Source organism: Myodes glareolus, chromosome X (genome assembly GCF_982192425.1).
Source record: "Myodes glareolus chromosome X, mMyoGla1.1, whole genome shotgun sequence".
Classification (NCBI taxonomy): Eukaryota; Metazoa; Chordata; class Mammalia; order Rodentia; family Cricetidae; genus Myodes; species Myodes glareolus.
Window position 1 is genome coordinate 71,697,939 of NC_142053.1, and position 18,774 is coordinate 71,716,712.

Genomic DNA, 18,774 nt, shown 5'->3' on the forward strand with positions numbered 1-18,774 from the left:
CAACAATTTTAAAGAAAACACAATGTACATAATCCAGACTTTTTGCTAATTTTCCATTTTTACATGGCTTATTTTTCTTTATTTCATTTAATCTGTAACTATCTGTACTCTGTCTCTTTAAAGACTTTACCTCCTTTTTTTAAAAGGCATTAACTTTATTCTTTATATTCTTTTTCTTCTCTCTCCCAAGCCTACATACAGTCATCCAACAATATGACCCATTTAGAGATCTTTTGTCTGAATCTGTCCTATTGTGAATCTGTACTTCTTTACTGTCCAGGAGCATTTCTTAAAATGTTAAGCAATTCTTAAAAACTTAAGTTGCGCCATGCAGAGGTAATACAGTACCACCTGTTTACTGCCAGTCTAAACCTTAATTGTGCTTTTATTAAGATAATTATGATAGTTCCTGCCTGAGACCAGCACAGTTCAGCATGGCAGAGAGCCATTTGGTGCCCCTGAGTCGTGCACAGTTCCAGGCACACAGCAGTCCACATTGTCATCAAGCAAGCGTTAGCACTTTACTCCAAATGCTCCATTGAAAAGGTCTGTCTTTTGCAGGAGCCAGATGGAGATTGTGATGGTGGCACAGCCAAGGAAGTGGCGTTTTAAAACCGCAGCTTTTTTCCTGTTGCGGCTGCTGAGTCAGGGAAATTTCTCTCCAGCATGCCCTAGCAAACAGGAAAAAGCTATGTTAAACTCTGTGGGTTTTTTGTATTTAAAATTAAGCTCTCTCCGGTTTTTAAGTGGATTTAATTGGCTACATTGGGCGCCACTCTGTAGAAGGAGAGGCAGGCTGCATTCTCGCCTGGCTCCCGCATGTCCAGGCATGTCCAGGCAGTGCATCCCACATGTCCAGGCAGCAAGATATCTCTCTCATTTCTAGAGTTTTAGAAGTTGCTTACTTCTTGTTTACTTAGGTAATATTATATCCCTCTGGAGTCTTTGATGGAGTTGGAGAATGGTTAGTTATAGTTATAGTTTTCCTTAGTTATAATAAAGATAAAATAGATATAAATATTGTAACTGTAATTCTTGCTTGATAACTGTTTTGTTATATGTAATTTTACTATGTTAAAGTAAAGCCTTTCTTTTTGTTTAAACAGAAAAAGAGGAAATGATGGAGGAGGATCATCTGTCTATTTGTTACTTTCATTGGTTAATAAAGAAACTGCCTTGACCTTTTTGATAAGCCAGCCCTTAGGTGGGTGGAGTAGACAGGACAGAATAGTGGGAGAAAGAAAGCAGAAGCAGGCAGTCGCCGTGATTCTCTGACCCGAGAAGGACGCAGGTTAGGATCTTTCCTGATAAGCCACGACCTCGTGGTGGCACACAGATTACTAAATATGGGTTAGTCAAGATGTGAGTTAGCCAATAAGACGCTACAGATAATGGGCCAGGTAGTGTTTAAAAGAATACAGTTTCCGTGTAATTATTTCAGGTAAAGCTAGCCAGGCGGGCGGCAGGAAGTGGCCTGCCGTTCCATATTAGTACAAGTGAATTTCAAAATTAAGCAATGTATATCCTCCAACTTTACTCTTCTCTTTTAAAGTTGTTTTGGATATTTGGAGTTCTTTGGAATCTGTATCAATTTAAGAAAAAGGATGGTGGATATGGTCATTTGAATGAAAGTGGCCTCTAGTTTATAAACTGTTTAGGAATGACTAGGAGATAAGGTCTTTTTGCAGGAGGTGTGTCACTGGGGATGGGCTTTGAGATTTCAAAAGCCCATGCCAGGCTCAGTGACTCTCTTTCTCTCTCTGCTTGCTGCCTGTGGATCAGAATGTAAAGTTCTCAGCTACTCACTGCTCCAGTGTCCAGTTCCATACTTGTCCACTTCCCACCATAATGATCATGGACTAATCTTCTAAATTGTCAATTAAATGCTTTCTTTTGTAAGAGTTGCTTGGTCATGGTATTTCTTCACAGCAATAAAACAGTATCTAAAACAGAAGTTGTTGCCAGGCACTCGATCATTGCTGGGATAGGCCTGAGCACACTGTTGTTTAGAAGAATATGGAATATTCTTGGACTTTGAATGAGAAAAGTTGTTGAATATTTTAAGTGGAACTTTGGTACATTGAATAAGAATGACCCCATAGGCTCATATATTTAAATGCTTAGTCACCAGTGAGTGACAATATTTTTAAAGGATTAAAAAGATTAGGAGGTAATATCACCGGGAGAAAGAATATCACCGGGAATGGGCCTTGAGGATTCAAAAGCCCATGCCAAGACCAGTCTCTTTCTCTCTCCTCTCCTTCCTTCTTCCTCTCCTCCACTCCCTCATTTTCTCTTCCCCTTTCTCTCCCTTCTCACTCTCCATCTCCCTAACTCTCTCTGTCTATGTCTTTCTCTGTCTCTCTCAGCCTGAGGATCAGGGTGTAGCTCTTAGCTACTGCTCCAACATCACCCATCTTATGTGCCATGCTCCCTGCCACACTCCCTGCTATACTCCTGACATGCCCCTGACACACTTCTGCCAAACTCCCTGCCACACTCCTGCCATGCTCCCGGCCATGGTACTGCCACGCTCCTTGCCATGTTCCCTTCAATACTCCTCCCATGCTCCTTATTACATTCCCTGCCATTTTCCTGCCATGCTCCTACCCTGCTCTTGTCACTCTCCCTGCCATGCTCTTGCTATACTCCTGCAATCCTTTGGCCACATCCCCTGCCATGCCTTGCCAAGATCTTGACCCGCTCTTGCCACACTCCTGCCACTCTCCTGCCACACTCTTGCCATGCACTTTCTTTAGTGCCAGAATGCTCCCTGCTATGCTCCTACCATGCTCCCTGTCATGCTTCTTCCTATGTTCCTGGCTATGCTCTCGACATATTCCCTGCCATGCTTTTGCCATGCTCCTGCCATGCTCTTGCCACTCTCTTGCCATGCTCCTGCCACAATCTTGCCATGCTCCCTGTCACACTCATTATCATGTTCCATGCCACATTCCCTGCCATGTACTAGCTATAGTTCTGCCATGCTCTTGCTATACTCCTGCCACACTCCTTACCACATTCCCTGCCACACTCTTGCCACGTTCTGTCATGCACTTGCTGTACTCCTGCCATGCTCTTTGCCACGTTCCCTGATATTCTCTTGGTATACTCCTGACACGCTCTTTGCCACGTTCCCTGCCATGCTCTTGGTATACTCCTGCCACGTTCCCTGCCATGCTCCCATTACATTCCCTGCCACATTACCTACTATGTTGCTTACCACATTTCCTGCCACAAGCCCTGCCACATTCCCTGCCATGCTCCCACCATGCTCCTTTTCATGATCTTTTTTTATTTTTTATTATTATTTATTAAAAATTTCCACCTCTTCCCCACCTCCCTTTTCCCTTCCCCTCCCCACCTCTCCCTCTCCTCCTTCCCCTCCCCACCTACCCCTCCCTCTCTAGTCTTAAGAGCAGTCAGGGTTCCCTGCCCCGTGGAAAGTCAAAGGTCCTGCCCCATCCATAAAGGTTTTTAAAGGTGAGCATCCTAACAAACCAGGATCCCACAAAGTTAGTCCATGCAGTAGAATTAAATCCCAATGCCATTGTCCTTGGCTTCTCAGTCAACTTTTAAACCAAGGAAGATCCATGCTGCATCTTCGTTAAACGACTTCTAGACTTTCAATGTTATCGATAGCTTGATTTCAAAACTTGAAATTCCATAAATGCATTTTCATTACTATTATTATTATGACTGGATAAAAGCCACTCATTGTAAAACTGTCACTTGATCATGACCGTCTGGTCTCCAAACTTGTGAAAGAATAAGATTCAAGCATTTGACCTCCTTGGTCTGGTTGTGTTTTGTGATGGAAAAGTTGGATGAACTCTTCCACTAGCTCTTTGTGTCTCTAACCCATAATTCCATGCAGAACACATTCTCTCCGTCTGTAACACAAATAGCATGGTTAGAGTTTTAGTCTTTGCTCTTCTGAAAGATGAGCACCCACCCCTTCCTAAGACCTGCCTTCTGTCTATTTCCTGTATCATCACACTCACACACAGTCTCATGAAGCCTCCCAACAAAACTGTTTTCTCAGGATAAATTTTGTTGTTGCAGGTCATTGAATATATCTCTATTTCTTCTTCATTCATATAAACAGAATTAAAAATTGAAAATAATTTTCTCTTAGAAAATTCCTCACATATTAGTGATAAAATAATTGTGTATTTTCTGTTTCTGTGTTTGCCTTGTTTCCTGATTTTATTGTTGTTCACCTGGAAGTTCTGAGGCTCTCTTTGGAAGGTCTTAAGTTACAATATTGTTCCCATGCTTTGGTGTTTTTCTGTCTATATTTCGCTTTATCTCAAGACATGTCATTCATAGGGAGCAACTTGCAGGGGCTTTCAGAAGCAAAAATTAGGATAATCAGACCTTCTAAGCAAAAATGACAATAGTGGATAACAGTATATTGAATAACATTCATATATATATATATATATATATATATATATATATATATATATATATATATATATATATGTCATTAGTATTACCTAAAGGGTTAAAGGACTTGGCAGAGATGAAAAGTCAGTGGTGAACAGGCAAACATCACTTACTATTTTTTTTGTAATTTTATTAAATTATAAAAGTTTCCATTTCCGCCTCTCCTCCCACCACCCTCCCACTACCCCCACTCCCTCTCCTCCTCCCTCTCCATCCCTAAGAGCAGTCAGGGTTTCCTGCCCAGTGGGAAGTTCAAGTTCCTCCCCCCTCCCTCCAGGTCCAGGAAGGTGAGTGTCCAGAAGGACTGGATCCGCAAAATCCAGTATATGCAGAGGAAACAAGTTCCAGTGCCATTGTCAATGGCTTTTCAGAAAGACTCCGGGCCAGCCACATTCAGAGAATCCGGCCACATTCAGAGAATCTGGTTGGATTGCGTCCTCGTTCAGTCCCAGTTCAACTGGCCTTGGTAAACTCTCATTAGATCCGTCCCCTTGTATCTGTGGGTGATCGCATCCCTTGCAGTCCTGATTTCCTTTTTCATTTTCTTCCTCCTTCTGCTCCTCATTCGGACCTTGGGTGGCTCAGTCCGGTGCTCCAATATGGGTCTCCGTCTGTATTGCCATCCATCGTCGGATGAAGGTTCTCTCTGATCTTGCCTTCTTTGCTCACGTTCTCTTTCCTTCTGCTTCTCATTTGGACCTAGGGAGTTAAGTCCAGTGTTCCAATGTGGGTCTCTGTCTCTATCTCCAGCCATCGCCAGATGAAGGTTCTATGGTGATAAGCAAAATATTCATCAGTATGGTTATGGGCCTAGGCCGTTTCAGGCACCCTCTCTTCTGTCCAGAGAACAATCTGGGGATCTCTCCTTGGACCTGGTATCCCATTTATAATCAAGTCTCCTGTAAACCCTAAAATGACACCCTTAGTTGAAAAATATTCTTCCCTGATCCCATATCCATCCTTCCTCCCTCCCCCCATCCCGGTCCACCTAGCTTTCCCCATTCCTCCCCTACTCCCTTCTCTCTAACCCTCTCCCCTTTCAACAAACCTCTCACCCCCCCCATGCACCAGAAGTTACCTGGGACTCTTGTCTATTTCCAATCTCCAGGCAGATAGCTACATGATTTTCATCAGGTTCACCTTCTTATTTAGCTTTTCTAGGATCACGAAAAATAGGCTCAAAGACCTTTAATTATGGTTAGAATCCACATATGAGTGAATACATACCATATTCCTCTTTTTGGGTCTGGCTTACCTCACTCAGTAAAGCAGTTTCTATTTCCATCCATTTGCATGCAAAATTCAAGATGTCATTGTTTTTTACCGCTGAGTAGAACTCTAATGTGTATATGTTCCACACCTTTTTTAACTATTCTTCTATTGAGGGGCACCTAGGTTGTTTCCAGGTTCTGGCTATTACAAATAGTGCTGCTATGAACATAGTTGAACAAATGCTTTTGTAGTATGATAGGGCATCTCTTGGGTATATTCCCAAGAGTGGAATTGCTGGGTCATGAGGGAGGTTGACTCCCAGTTTCCTGAGAAACCACCACACTGATTTCCACAGTGGCTGCACAAGTTTGCATTCCCACCAACAATGGATGAGTGTTCCCCTCATTTCACATCCTCTCCAGCATAGGCTATCATTGGTGTTTTTGAGTTTGGCTATTCTGACAGATGTAAGATGATATCTCAAAGTTGTTTTGATTTGCTTTTCCCTGATCGCTAAGGAGATTGAGCATGACCTTAAGTGCATTTTGGCCATCGGAGTTCATCTGTTGTGAATTCTCTGTTCAGTTCAGTACCCCATTTTATACTTGGGTTAATTAGAGTTTTAGTGTCTAGTTTCTTGAGTTCTTTGTATAATTTGGAGATCAGACCTTTGTTTGATGAGGGGTTTGTGAAGATCTTCTCCCAGTCGGAAGGTAGCCTTTTGGACTTACTGACAGTGTCCTTTGCTTTACAGAAGCTTCTCAGTTTCAGTAGGTCCCATTTATTCATTACTTCTCTTATTGTCTGCGCTCCTGGGGTTCTGCTTAGGAACAAGTCTCCTGTGCCTACATCTTGTAGACTACTTCCCACTTTCTCTTCTATCAGGTTCAAAGTGGTCGGATTAATGTTGATGTATTTAATCCATTTGGACCTGAGTTTTGTGCATGGTGATAGATATGGATCTATTTTCATTCTTCTACAGGTTGACATCCAGTTATGCCAGCACCATTTGTTAAAGATACTTTCCTTCTTTTATTGTATACCTTTAGCTCCCTTGTCAAATATCAGGTGTTCATATGTTTGTGGGTTAATACCCGGGTCTTCTATTCGATTCCATAGGTCGACTTCTCTGTTCTTATGCCAATACCAAGCTGTTTTCAATACTGTAGCTCTGTAATAGAGTTTGAAGTCAGGGATGGTAATGCCTCCAGAAGTTCCTTTATTGTATAAGATTGTTTTGGCTATCCTGGGTTTTTTGTTTTTCCATATAAACTTGATTATTGTTCTCTCAAGGTCTGTGAAGAAGTTTGATGGAATTTTGATGGGAATTGCGTTGAATCTATAGATTGCTTTGGTAGAATTGCCATTTTTACTATGTTGATTCTCCCAATCCAAGAGCAGGGAAGGTCTTTCCATTTTCTGGTATCCTCCTCAATTTCTTTCTTCAAGGACTTAAAGTTCTTGTCAAATAGGTCTTTCACTTCCTTGGTTAGAGTTACCCCAAGATATTTTATGCTATTTGTGGCTATCATGAAAGGTGATGTTTCTCTGATTTCCCTCTCTGCTTCTTTATCCTTTGTGTATAGGAGGGCAACCAATTTTTTGGAGTTGATCTTGTATCCTGCCACATTACTAAAGGTGTTTATCAATTGTAGAAGTTCTTTGGTAGAGTTTTTGGGGTCACTTATGTACACTATCATATCATCTGCAAATAACGAAAGTTTAACTTCATCCTTTCCAATTCGAATTCCCTTGATCCCCTTATGTTGTCTTATTGCTATTGCTAGGACTTCAAGTACTATATTGAAGAGGTATGGAGAGAGTGTACAGCCTTGTCGTGTTCCTGATTTTAGTGGAATGGCTTTCAGTTTCTTCCGTTCAATTTGATGTTAGCTGTCGGCTTACTATATATTGCTTTTATTATATTTAGGTATGATCCTCGTATACCCAATCTCTCCAACACCTTTATCATAAAGGGGTGTTGAATTTTGTCAAATGCTTTTTCAGTATCCAATGAAATGATCATATGGTTTTTTCTTTCAGTTTTATTTATATGATGGATTACATTGATAGATTTGCGTATGTTGAACCAGCCCTGCATCTCTGGGATGAAGCCCACTTGATCATAATGGATAATTTTTCTAATGTATTCTTGGATTCGGTTTGCCAATATTTTATTGAGTATTTTAGCGTCAATGTTCATGAGTGAGATTGGTCTGTAATTCTCTTTCTTGGTTTGACAAGATTGACAAACCCCTATCCAAATTAATCAAACGGCAGAGAGAGAACATGCAAATTAATAAGATCAGAAATGAAAAGGGGGACATAACCACACACACAGAGGAAATTCAGAGAATCATTAGATCTTACTATGAAAGTTTATATGCCACAAAGTTGGAAAATGTAAAAGAAATGGACATTTTTTAGATAAGTACCATATACCAAAGTTTAACCAAGAACAGGTGAACAATCTAAATAGACCTGTTAGTCGCGAAGAATTAGAAGCTGTTATCAAAAATCTCCCTACCAAAAAAAGCCCAGGACCAGATGGTTTCAATGCAGAATTCTACCAGAACTTCCAGGAAGAGCTAATACCTATACTCCTTAACATATTCCACAATATAGAAACAGAAGAGTCATTGCCTAACTCCTTTTATGAAGCTACAGTTACCCTAATACCAAAACCACACAAAGACACAACCAAGAAAGAGAATTACAGGCCAATCTCACTCATGAACATCGACGCGAAAATTCTCAATAAAATACTGGCAAACCGAATCCAAGAACACATTAGAAAAATTATCCATTATGATCAAGTCGGCTTCATTCCAGAGATGCAGGGCTGGTTCAACATATGCAAATCTATCAATGTAATCCATCATATAAATAAACTGAAAGAAAAAAACCATATGATCATCTCACTAGATGCTGAAAAAGCATTTGACAAAATTCAACACCCATTTATGATAAAGGTGTTGGAGAGACTGGGGATACAAGGATCATACCTAAATATAATAAAAGCAATATACAGCAAGCCGACAGCTAACATCAAACTGAATGAAGAGAAACTCAAAGCCTTTCCACTAAAATCAGGAACGCGACAAGGCTGCCCACTCTCTCCATACCACTTCAATATAGTGCTTGAAGTTCTAGCAATAGCAATAAGACAACATAAGGAGATCAAGGGGATTCGTATTGGAAAGGATGAAGTTAAACTTTCGTTATTTGCTGACGATATGATAGTTTACATAAGTGACCCCAAAAACTCTACAAAAGAACTCCTACAGCTGATAAACACCTTTAGTAACGTGGCAGGATACAAGATCAACTCCAAAAAATCAGTGGCCCTCCTATACACAAAGGATAAAGAAGCAGAGAGGGAAATCAGAGAAACATCACCTTTCATGATAGCCACAAATAGCATAAAATATCTTGGGGTTACTCTAACCAAGGAAGTGAAAGACCTATTTGACAAAAACTTTAAGTCTTTGAAGAAAGAAATTGAGGAGGATACCAGAAAATGGAAAGACCTCCCCTGCTCTTGGATTGGGAGAATCAACATAGTAAAAATGGCAATTCTACCAAAAGCAGTCTATAGATTCAATGCAATCCCCATCAAAATCCCATCAAACTTCTTCACAGACCTTGAGAGAACAATAATCAAGTTTATATGGCAAAACAAAAAACCCAGGATAGCCAAAACAATCTTATACAATAAAAGAACTTCTGGAGGCATTACCATCTCTATTGCTTTCATAATGGCACATTTTTCCACTTCTTCTGGGTTAGAGTGTTCAAGTCCTTCTATTGTAGGGTCGTTGGGATCTGGTGTTTTCTTTTTTTTTTTTTTAAATATTTATTTATTTATTATGTATACAATATTCTGTCTGTGTGTATGCCTGCAGGCCAGAAGAGGACACCAGACCCCATTACAGATGGTTGTGAGCCACCATGTGGTTGCTGGGAATTGAACTCAGGACCTTTGGAAGAGCAGGCAATGCTCTTAACCTCTGAGCCATCTCTCCAGCCCAAGGGATCTGGTGTTTTCATGTTGTTTTCCAGATTGTTGGAGGAGGTCTTGCCTTGGTGTCTGCCCATCTCTTCGTTCAAATGCTCTCTATTGGAACTTCTGGTAGCGGGTCACGTTCCCTTGTTGGGCAGGGAATTCACTGATAGAATGCCTACCTTTCCTCAGGCAGGCTATTGAAGCACAGGCACTCCCTCTTTCCGGGATGCGCCTACAGAGCAGACCCAGTGTGCAAGGCAGCTGAGGTGGGGAAATTTTATGGCCCCAGTGGGAAGGGAGAAATATAGGAATTTGTACCTGGATGGAAGCTGGGATGGCTGGCGGGGGGAGCTTAGCAGCATGGAGCCAGCAGTGCAGGGTGACCTGGGAGTCTATGGGGTCGGGGAAAGTCTGAGCTCCTCCTTGCCGGGCCCCTGCCGCGGGCCTGAAGCAAACTCACCCCTCCGATGGCCCTCTGGATGGAAGCTGGGATCTCCTTTTCATGATCTTGTCCCACTCTCTTCCACGCTCCCTGCCACCTGTTGCTATGTTTGCTGCCACATTCTTTGCCACCTTCCCTGCTACGCTATCACCATGTTCTTGCTATACTCCAGTCATGCTCCTTACCATGTCCCCTGCCATGCTGTTACAACATTCTATGCAACGTACTTGCTATACTACTGCCACTCTTTCCATGTTTCCTGCCACACTCTTGCTATACTCCTCCCCACTCCTTACCATGTTCCCTGCCACGATCCCTGCCATGTTCCCTGCTATGCTCTTTGCCATGCTCCTTACCATGATCCCTGCCATGTTCTCTGCCACATTCTTGCTATACTCCAGCCATGCTCTTTGCCATGTTTCCTTCCATGTTCTTGGTATACTACTGCCACGCTCCTTGCCATGTTCCCTGCCACATTCCCTGCCACACACACATTCCCTACCATGTTCCCTTGCCATGTTCTCTGCCACGCTATTGGCCACTTTCCCTGACATGCTCGTGGTATACTACTGCCACGGTTCTTGCCACATTCCCTGCCATGCTTTTTGCCATGTTCCCTGCCACACTTTTTGCCATGTTACTTGCTACACGCTTTCTATACTCCTGTCACACATCTTACCATATTCCCTGCCACGCCCTTTGCCATGTTCCCTGCCATACTCTCGCCATGCTCTTGCTAAATTCCTGCCATGCTCTTTAACATGTTCCCTTCCACACTCTTGCCACGTTCCCTGTCAGGCACTTGCTATACACCTGCCACGCTCCTTAACAGTTCCCTACCACATTCTTGCCATGTTCCCTACCACGTTCTTGCTATACTCCTGCCATGTTCTTTGACATGTTCTCTGCCACACTCTTGGTATTCTCCTGCCATGCTCTTGGTATACTCCTGCCACGCTCCTTGCCACATTCCCTGCCACATTCTCTGTTACGCTCTCTGCCACATTCCCTGCCATGCTCATGCCATGCTCTTTGACACATTCCCTGCCACACTCTTGGTATACTCCCACTATGCTCCTTGTAATATTCCCTGCCACATTACCTGCCATGTTTCTTACCATGTTTTCTGCCACATTCCCTGCTTTGCTCCTGCCACGTTCCTTTTCATGATCTTGTGATGCTCTCTGCCATGCTCCCTGCCATGCTGTTGCCACATTCCCTTCCATGCTCTTTGCCACATTCTCTGCCACGTTCCCTGCCACTCTCCTGCCATGCTCTTGCTATACTCCAGTCACGCTACTTACCACGTTCATTGCCATGCTCTTGCCACATTCTATGCAATGTATTAGCTATATTACTGCCACTCTTTCCATGTTCCCTGCCATGCTCTTGCTATACTCCTTACCACGTTCACTGCCATGCTCCCTGCCACGCTAATGGCCATGTTCCCTGGTATGCTTTTTGCCACGTTCCCTGCCACACATCCGCCATGATATTTTTATACTCCTGCCATGCTCCTTACCACACACTCTGCCACACTCTTGTTATACCCCTGCCACACTCCTTGCCACGTTCCCTGCCATGCTCTTGGTATAACCCTGCTATGCTCTTTGCCACATTCCCTGCCACGTTCTTTGCCATTTTCCCTGCCATGCACACATTTCCTGCCACATTCTCTGTCACGTTTCCTGCCACGCTCTTTGCCATGTTTCCTGTCACACTCTTGCTATACTCTTGCCACACTCCTTACCATGTTCCCTGCAATGCTCTTGCCACATTCCCTGCCACACTCTTGCTATACTCCTGCCACACTCCTTACCATGTTCCCTGCAATGCTCTTGCCACATTCCCTGCCACACTCTTGCTATACTCCTGCCACACTCCTTACCATGTTCCCTGCCATGTTCTTTACCACATTCCCTCCCCGCTTTTTGTCACGCTCCTGTCACACTCTTTCTATACTCCTGCCTCACTCCTTAGCACATTTCCTGCCACGTTCCCTGCCATACTCTTGTCATACTCCTGCCATGTTCTCTGGCACAGTCCCGGCCACGCTCTTGCCACATTTCCTGCCACACTCTTGGTATACTCCTGCCATACTCCTTGCCATGCTCCATGCCACTCTCTCTGCCACGCTTCCTGACATGCACACATTGCCTGCCATATTCCCTGCCATGCTCTTTGCCATGTTCCCTGCCATGCTCCCTGTGACGCTCTCTGCCATGCATTAGCTATACTCCTGCCACTCTCCTGTCATGTTCTTGCCATACTCCTGCCATGCTCATGCCATGACCTTGCCACGTTCCTGCCATGGTCTTGCCACCCTCATGCCATGATTTTGCTACGTTCCTGCTATGTTCTTGCCATGCTCTTGCTATACTTCTGCTATACTCTAGGCCACACTTTTGCCATGTTCCCTGCCATGCTCTTGGTATAATCCTGCCTAGTTCACAGCCACGCTCCCTGCCACACACTACCTATACTCCTGCAATGCTCCTGCCATTCTCCCTGCCACAATCTCTGCCATACTCTTGCTATGTTCTTGCCATACTCCTGCCATGATCTTGCCACATTCCCTGACATACTCTTGCCACATTCCCTGTCATGCTCTTAATATACTTCTGCCATGCTCCTTACCACATTCCCTGCCATGCTCTTCGTGTACTCCTGCCGTGCTTTTAGCCATGCTCCCTGCCATGCTCTTGGTATACTCCTGCCACACTCCTTGGCACATTCCCTGCCACGCTCTTGCCACGTTCCCTCCGATGTTCCCTGCCAAGCTCTCTGATATGCTCTTACCATGTTCTCTGCCACACACCTTGCCACTTTCCTTGCCGCACTCTTGTCACATTCCCTGCCACACTCTTGGTATACTTCTGCCAAAGTCCTTACCACGTTCCCTGTCACACACTAGCTATAATCCTGCCATGCTCCTGCCATGATCTTGACATGCTCCCGGCCACATTCTTGCCATGTTCCTTGCCATGCTCTTGACATGGACCCTGCCATGCTCTTGGTATACTCCTGTCATGTTCTCAGCGACACTCGCTGCCACATACTAGCTATTGTCCTGCCATGCTCCCACCATGCTCTTGCTATATTTCCGCTACACTCCTTGCCACTCAGCTTCCACACCCCTGCCACGCTCTTGTCACGCTCTTGTCACGTTCCCTGCCACGATCCCTGCCATGCTCTTGCCACATTCCCTACCAAGCTCCCTGCCATGATCTTGCCATGTTCCCTGCCATGCACTTGCTGTAGTCCTGCCACGCTCCCTGCCATGCTCTTGCCATGCTCCTGCCATAATCTTGCCATGTTTCCTTCCACGGTCTTGCCACATTCCCTGCCACAGTATCTTCCATGCTTTTGGTATACTCCTGTCACACTCCTTGCCTTGTTCCCTGCCATGCTCTTGGTATACTCCTGCCACACTCTTTGCCACGCTCCTGCCACTTTCCTACCACACTACTGCCACAATCTTGCCACACTCCTGCCATGTTCTTGCCACATTCCCTGCCACTCTCCAGCCACCCTCCTGCCACACTCTTGGTATACTATTGCCATGATTTTTGCCATGTTCCATGCCACGTTCCCTGCCATGCTCTTGCCACATTCCCTGCCACCCTCTTTCCACGTCCTTGCTATAGTACTGCCACACTCTTGCTATACTCCTGCCACGCTCCTTGCCATGTTCACTGCCACACTCTTGCCACACACTTTCTATACTCCTATAATGCTCCCTGCCATGCTCTTGCCATACTCCTGCCATACTGCCACGCTCGCTGCCATACTCCTGCAACACTCTGCCACACTCTTGCTATAATCTTGCCATGATCCTTGCCACATTCCCTGATATGCTCTTGCCATGTTCTCTGCCACAATCTTGACACTCTGCTGCCACACTCCCTGCCGTGCTCTTGCCATACTTTTGCCATGCTCGCTGTTGTGCTCCTGCCATGTTTCTGCCACGCTTCTGTCATGCTGCCTGCCATGCTCCTGCCATGCTCTTGTCACAAGCTTGCTATACTCCTGCCATGCTCCCTGCCATGCTGCTGCCACTTTCCATATGAAGTTGAGTACCATTCTTTCAAGATCTGTAAAGAGTTTTGCTAGGATTTTGATGGACATTGTGTTCAATCTGTAGATTGCTTTAGGTAAGATTGCCATTAATGTTAATTCTGCCTACCCAAGAGCATGGGAGATCTTTGCACTTTCTAGTGTCTTCTTCAATTTATTTCTTCAAAGATTTAAAATTCTTGTCATACAAGTCTTCCACTTGTTTGGTTAGAGTTATTCTGAGATATTTTATGCTATTTGTGGCTATTGAGAAGGGTGTTGTTTGTCTGATTTCTTTCCCAGCCCTTTTATCATCTATGTATAAGAGGGCTACTGATATTTTTGAGTTAATACTGTATCCCGCTACATTACTGAAAGTGTATATGAGTTGTAGAAGTTCCTTGGTAGAATTTTTGGGATCGCTTTGTAAACTACCATATCATCAGCGGTGAGAGTTTGACTTCTTTTCTGATTTGTATCACCTTGATCTTATTTTGTAGTCTTATTGTTCTAGCTAGGACCTCAAACACTATTTTGAATAGATATGGAGAGAGTGGACAAACTTGTCTTGTTCCTGATTTCAGTGCAATCACTGGGGGTTTCTCTCCATTTAGTTTGAAGTTGGCTGTTGGCTTCCTGTATATTGCCTGCTCTATCTTCTAAGTGATTTAAATTGTTATAATTACACAATTCCCCTATCTCCTTAAGTAATCTATAATTTTCCAATAGTATAGTTAACCAAGCTTTCTTTTACCTACACTGGCATGGAATCTTTTCTATCCTTTCATTTTTTAACCTACTTGTTTCTTTGAATCCAAAGTATTTCTTGTAAGAATATAACTAAATCTTTTTGTTTAATGTATTCGGATCTGGAAGATGGAGCTGTGAGTAAAGACCTAACTTGAGTTTGATTACTAGGACCAACATGGTGGAAGGAAAGAACTAACTCTTGCCAGTTGTACTCTGACTACCACCCTCTACACACACACTAAAGGCAAAAATGTAAAAGAAGAGTATTCATTATGTTCAACATTGTATTTTAATGGAGTAATCTTTTTATAATTACTCAAGAAAGTCACTTCTGGATTTGTATGTTCTTTTTTTATCCTTCATTAATTTCTTTTGCACTTTGTTAATTTTCTAAAAAATATTAAGTGTATATTATTATTGTAGGTTCTTTGTAACAGGGATTACAAGACTGAGTTGAAATTTAATAAAATTCTTTCTTTCCCTCACACACAAAAAGAGAGGGTGGAGGGAGGGAGAGAGAGACACACATACACAAACATACACGCAAAAAAAAAAACAGAGAGAGAGAGAGAGAGAGAGAGAGAGAGAGAGAGAGAGAGAGAATTCCCACAGAAACACAAAACAGGAAATTAAATTCACTTAAATTCCAAGAAGTCACTTCAGTTGGTGGAGGTTGGAATAACAACAATCAGTCTCCATGTCTTTATTTCAACAAGCTGAGTCGAAGTCTACTTAAAACATAAAACCACAGTACATTATGGACAAGAAAGTTATTGGTCAACCAGGCTTCAATAAATTACTTCAACAAATATGACCTGTAATTCCTACAGATACATGCTTGAAAACTCAAAGGGAGATAGGTAAGTAACCACATGCAAGGCTACATTTAGCCAAAATTAACAGCAGATTAACAGTATAGTCAGACTCTCCTGAAGTTCTAAAGATTGAAACACTCACTTCAGATGGATTTTTACTATGTAGCTACTATGCAGCTAGAAAATGTGTTCCCGCTGATTCCTATTTTGCAGCCCATCTTTGTTTGCTTATAAACTTTGACATATTGTATGTGAATTGATATTTCAGATTTATTCAGGGATGGTTTTGGAGAAAATCCACTTTTCTACTGCCTAATTGCTGAAGTACCCAGTCAACAGACAGAATTGGGTAAATATTTCTTCTCCAGCTTAATCTAGAATATATTTTCTGCATCTGAAAGCAGAATTAACAGCTAATAAATACAAAATTTGTAAATAGTATTAAGCACAGGAGTACAATATGCAAGCCTGGTATACTTTTAAATAACTGCTGTCGCTCTGCTTATAAAAGCATTAAAAATTATAAGAATGCATATCTAATCATACTTTCTTTTAAATGCTATTTTATAAGAAAAGTACTTTCTACATTATAAAATTATATACTTATAATTTGTCCAGCAACCACTTATTGCTTTAATAGTTAAAACAGCAAATACCCTTTTAAATTCTAATTGAAGACATATACCTTTTCATGAATTAAAGCATTAGCCCTTTTGTCCCTTTCTTCTCCCCAGAAGTAAAAACTATTGGATTTGCCATGTACTACTACACATATGACCCCTGGGTTGGTAAAACACTTCACCTAGAGGATTTTTACATCAGTGAAGAATACCAAGGTAAAACTACAATCAGTAGTATTTACAAACCTTTAAAAGTTTCTAAGTTACATGTTAATATAAAGACTATAGATATGATTTTAAGATATTCAGATAACTCATTTCTATTTTTTGAACTGGATCAGGATCCTAGTATTGTGAAGACTCAACTACAAGTTAGAAAGTATTTCAATAGTATTCATCAAGTAAGCTATGCTATCTCCAACTACTATTTTTTTATCTGTAATAATGGACATAGTTAAGAAATATATCCTGTTCTGTGAAAGCAGTGATGGCCAGCCTGGTGACATAAACCTTTCATTCCAGTATTTGGAAGACGTAGAGGAAGGTAGATCTCTGTAAATTCAAGTTCCAAGCCATCCAACAATAGATGGTGAAACCATTTCTCAAGAAGAAGAATACAAAGACAAAGATCATTTATTCACCAAGGATTTTAAGATAAAGCTAATCTCTTCTGTATTACCTTTGTCGCCATGTTACAATAAGATAAAAGATAATTTAAAGCATTCAGGAGTTCAGCTCCAACACATGATATTATGTATATAGCACAATATATGGCAACCATAAACAGAGTTTGATATTTATTGTTTTAAAATTAAATGACTACTTATGTGAAAAACTTCAATCTACAGTCTTATTTAACAATGTCTATTTTATAGGTCTGGGTATTGGGGCTGACATGCTGAAGAAACTAAGTCAGGTATGTATTATAGTTAGTATTAATAGTCTACATATTATCCTTTTCTTCATCAAGTGTTCTTTAACAGGGCATAGATTATGTAACTAATATAACTAATTAAATATAATACCAGGACTTGTTCATTTGGTAAAATGCTTGCTGTGCAAACATGAGAATTTGAATTCAACTCTCAGAACCCACATAAAAAGTCAGGAGTGGTGATACACACTTTTATGTCAGCAATAGCAAGGGGAGAGATAGAGACTTGGAACTTTTGTGCTCAATGGCTGTCACCCTAAGCTACTTAGTGAAATTTCAGGCCAGTTAGAGACTTTGCCTCAATCAAAAAGTGGAGAGCACCTGAGGGAAAACAGCTGGAGTTGCCTTCTGCTCACCACGTGCATGTACACACACGCATCCCAAACCCAAATGAACATGTGTAATCACATACACAAAACATTTTTGCAAGATGCATTTCAAATATTTATTAAAGTGTATCTTCAAGTTGAAAAATCAGATTCTGTAAGTTATTTTAATTAAATTTTATTTCTATATAATGTACACACTATATGTGTTTTTTACCATCAAGGAGAGGTAAGCATGAGGGAGAGTAGAAAGCAATTTTACTCATAAAATAGACTCACAATGTGACTCACAATAATATAAAAGATCCTTCTTGTCCAAAAATACCTATAGTATTCTGAATTATTATATACATATAGTATTATGTATTGTAGACAATGACTATATTGTCAAATAAGGACGATGTTTATTTATTTGTTTTAAAACAGATAGCCATCAACACCCACTGCAGTGCCATGCAATTTCTTGTCGTCATTTGGAATCAGGATTCTGTTGAGTACTACAGTCGCCTAGGGGCTTTAGACCTTTCCTGTGAGGAAGGCTGGCATTTGTTCAGATTTAACATCAAAGATCTCCTGGAACTTGCAGAGGAAGAATGAAAACACCTAGTAACAACTCATCCAAACATAGGCCTCAACATTTGAATGTCACCTTAGAAACATCGCTTTGACATCAAATGTTGTGAAATAAAGCAAGTGAGCAAAATATTCTTGTAGATATTTGACTTTACAGATTTTTCAGGATACAGTCAATTCTTCATTATCCAAACTAAACACTAATGGCTAGTAAAAGTTCTAACAATCTAATTCATTTCATCACTCAAATATCACTTACACTGGACTTGAAGTTTTTAGTAACTATATTTCATGAAATGTACAATGGTGATATTTTCATATTTTAACATAATTAAAATTAAGGTAAGCACAATTCTCAGATGGAATTTTCTTGATGGGTTTTATATATGATGAAGTATGGGTATATATAAATAGAAATAGGTAGGTATGAGGTTTACAATTCATTTTCTATAGTGATGCTAAGTTCTGAAGACGTTACTTGTGAAAAACAAGTGGTTCTTTATCTTGAGCATTCACTGCTATTGCCTCTTTGATACTGTTCCATAAGTAATTCCATCCCTGAACATCTAGAGCTCTTTGGTTATAGTT

The 18,774-nt window shown here is 41.6% G+C and overlaps 1 protein-coding gene across 1 annotated transcript in view; it reads left to right on the forward strand.

Moving 5' to 3' along the window:
* The window catches only part of Satl1 (spermidine/spermine N1-acetyl transferase like 1), a 36,419-nt gene extending 18,107 nt beyond the window's left edge, over positions 1-18,312 (forward strand). The window contains exons 3-6 of the mRNA XM_048417850.3: positions 16,002-16,082; positions 16,468-16,569; positions 17,229-17,269; positions 18,040-18,312. Coding sequence (XP_048273807.1) covers positions 16,002-16,082; positions 16,468-16,569; positions 17,229-17,269; positions 18,040-18,210 — 395 coding nt within the window. The 3' untranslated portion in view covers positions 18,211-18,312. The remainder of the gene's footprint in view (positions 1-16,001; positions 16,083-16,467; positions 16,570-17,228; positions 17,270-18,039) is intronic.
* Positions 18,313-18,774: the final 462 nt, after the last annotated feature.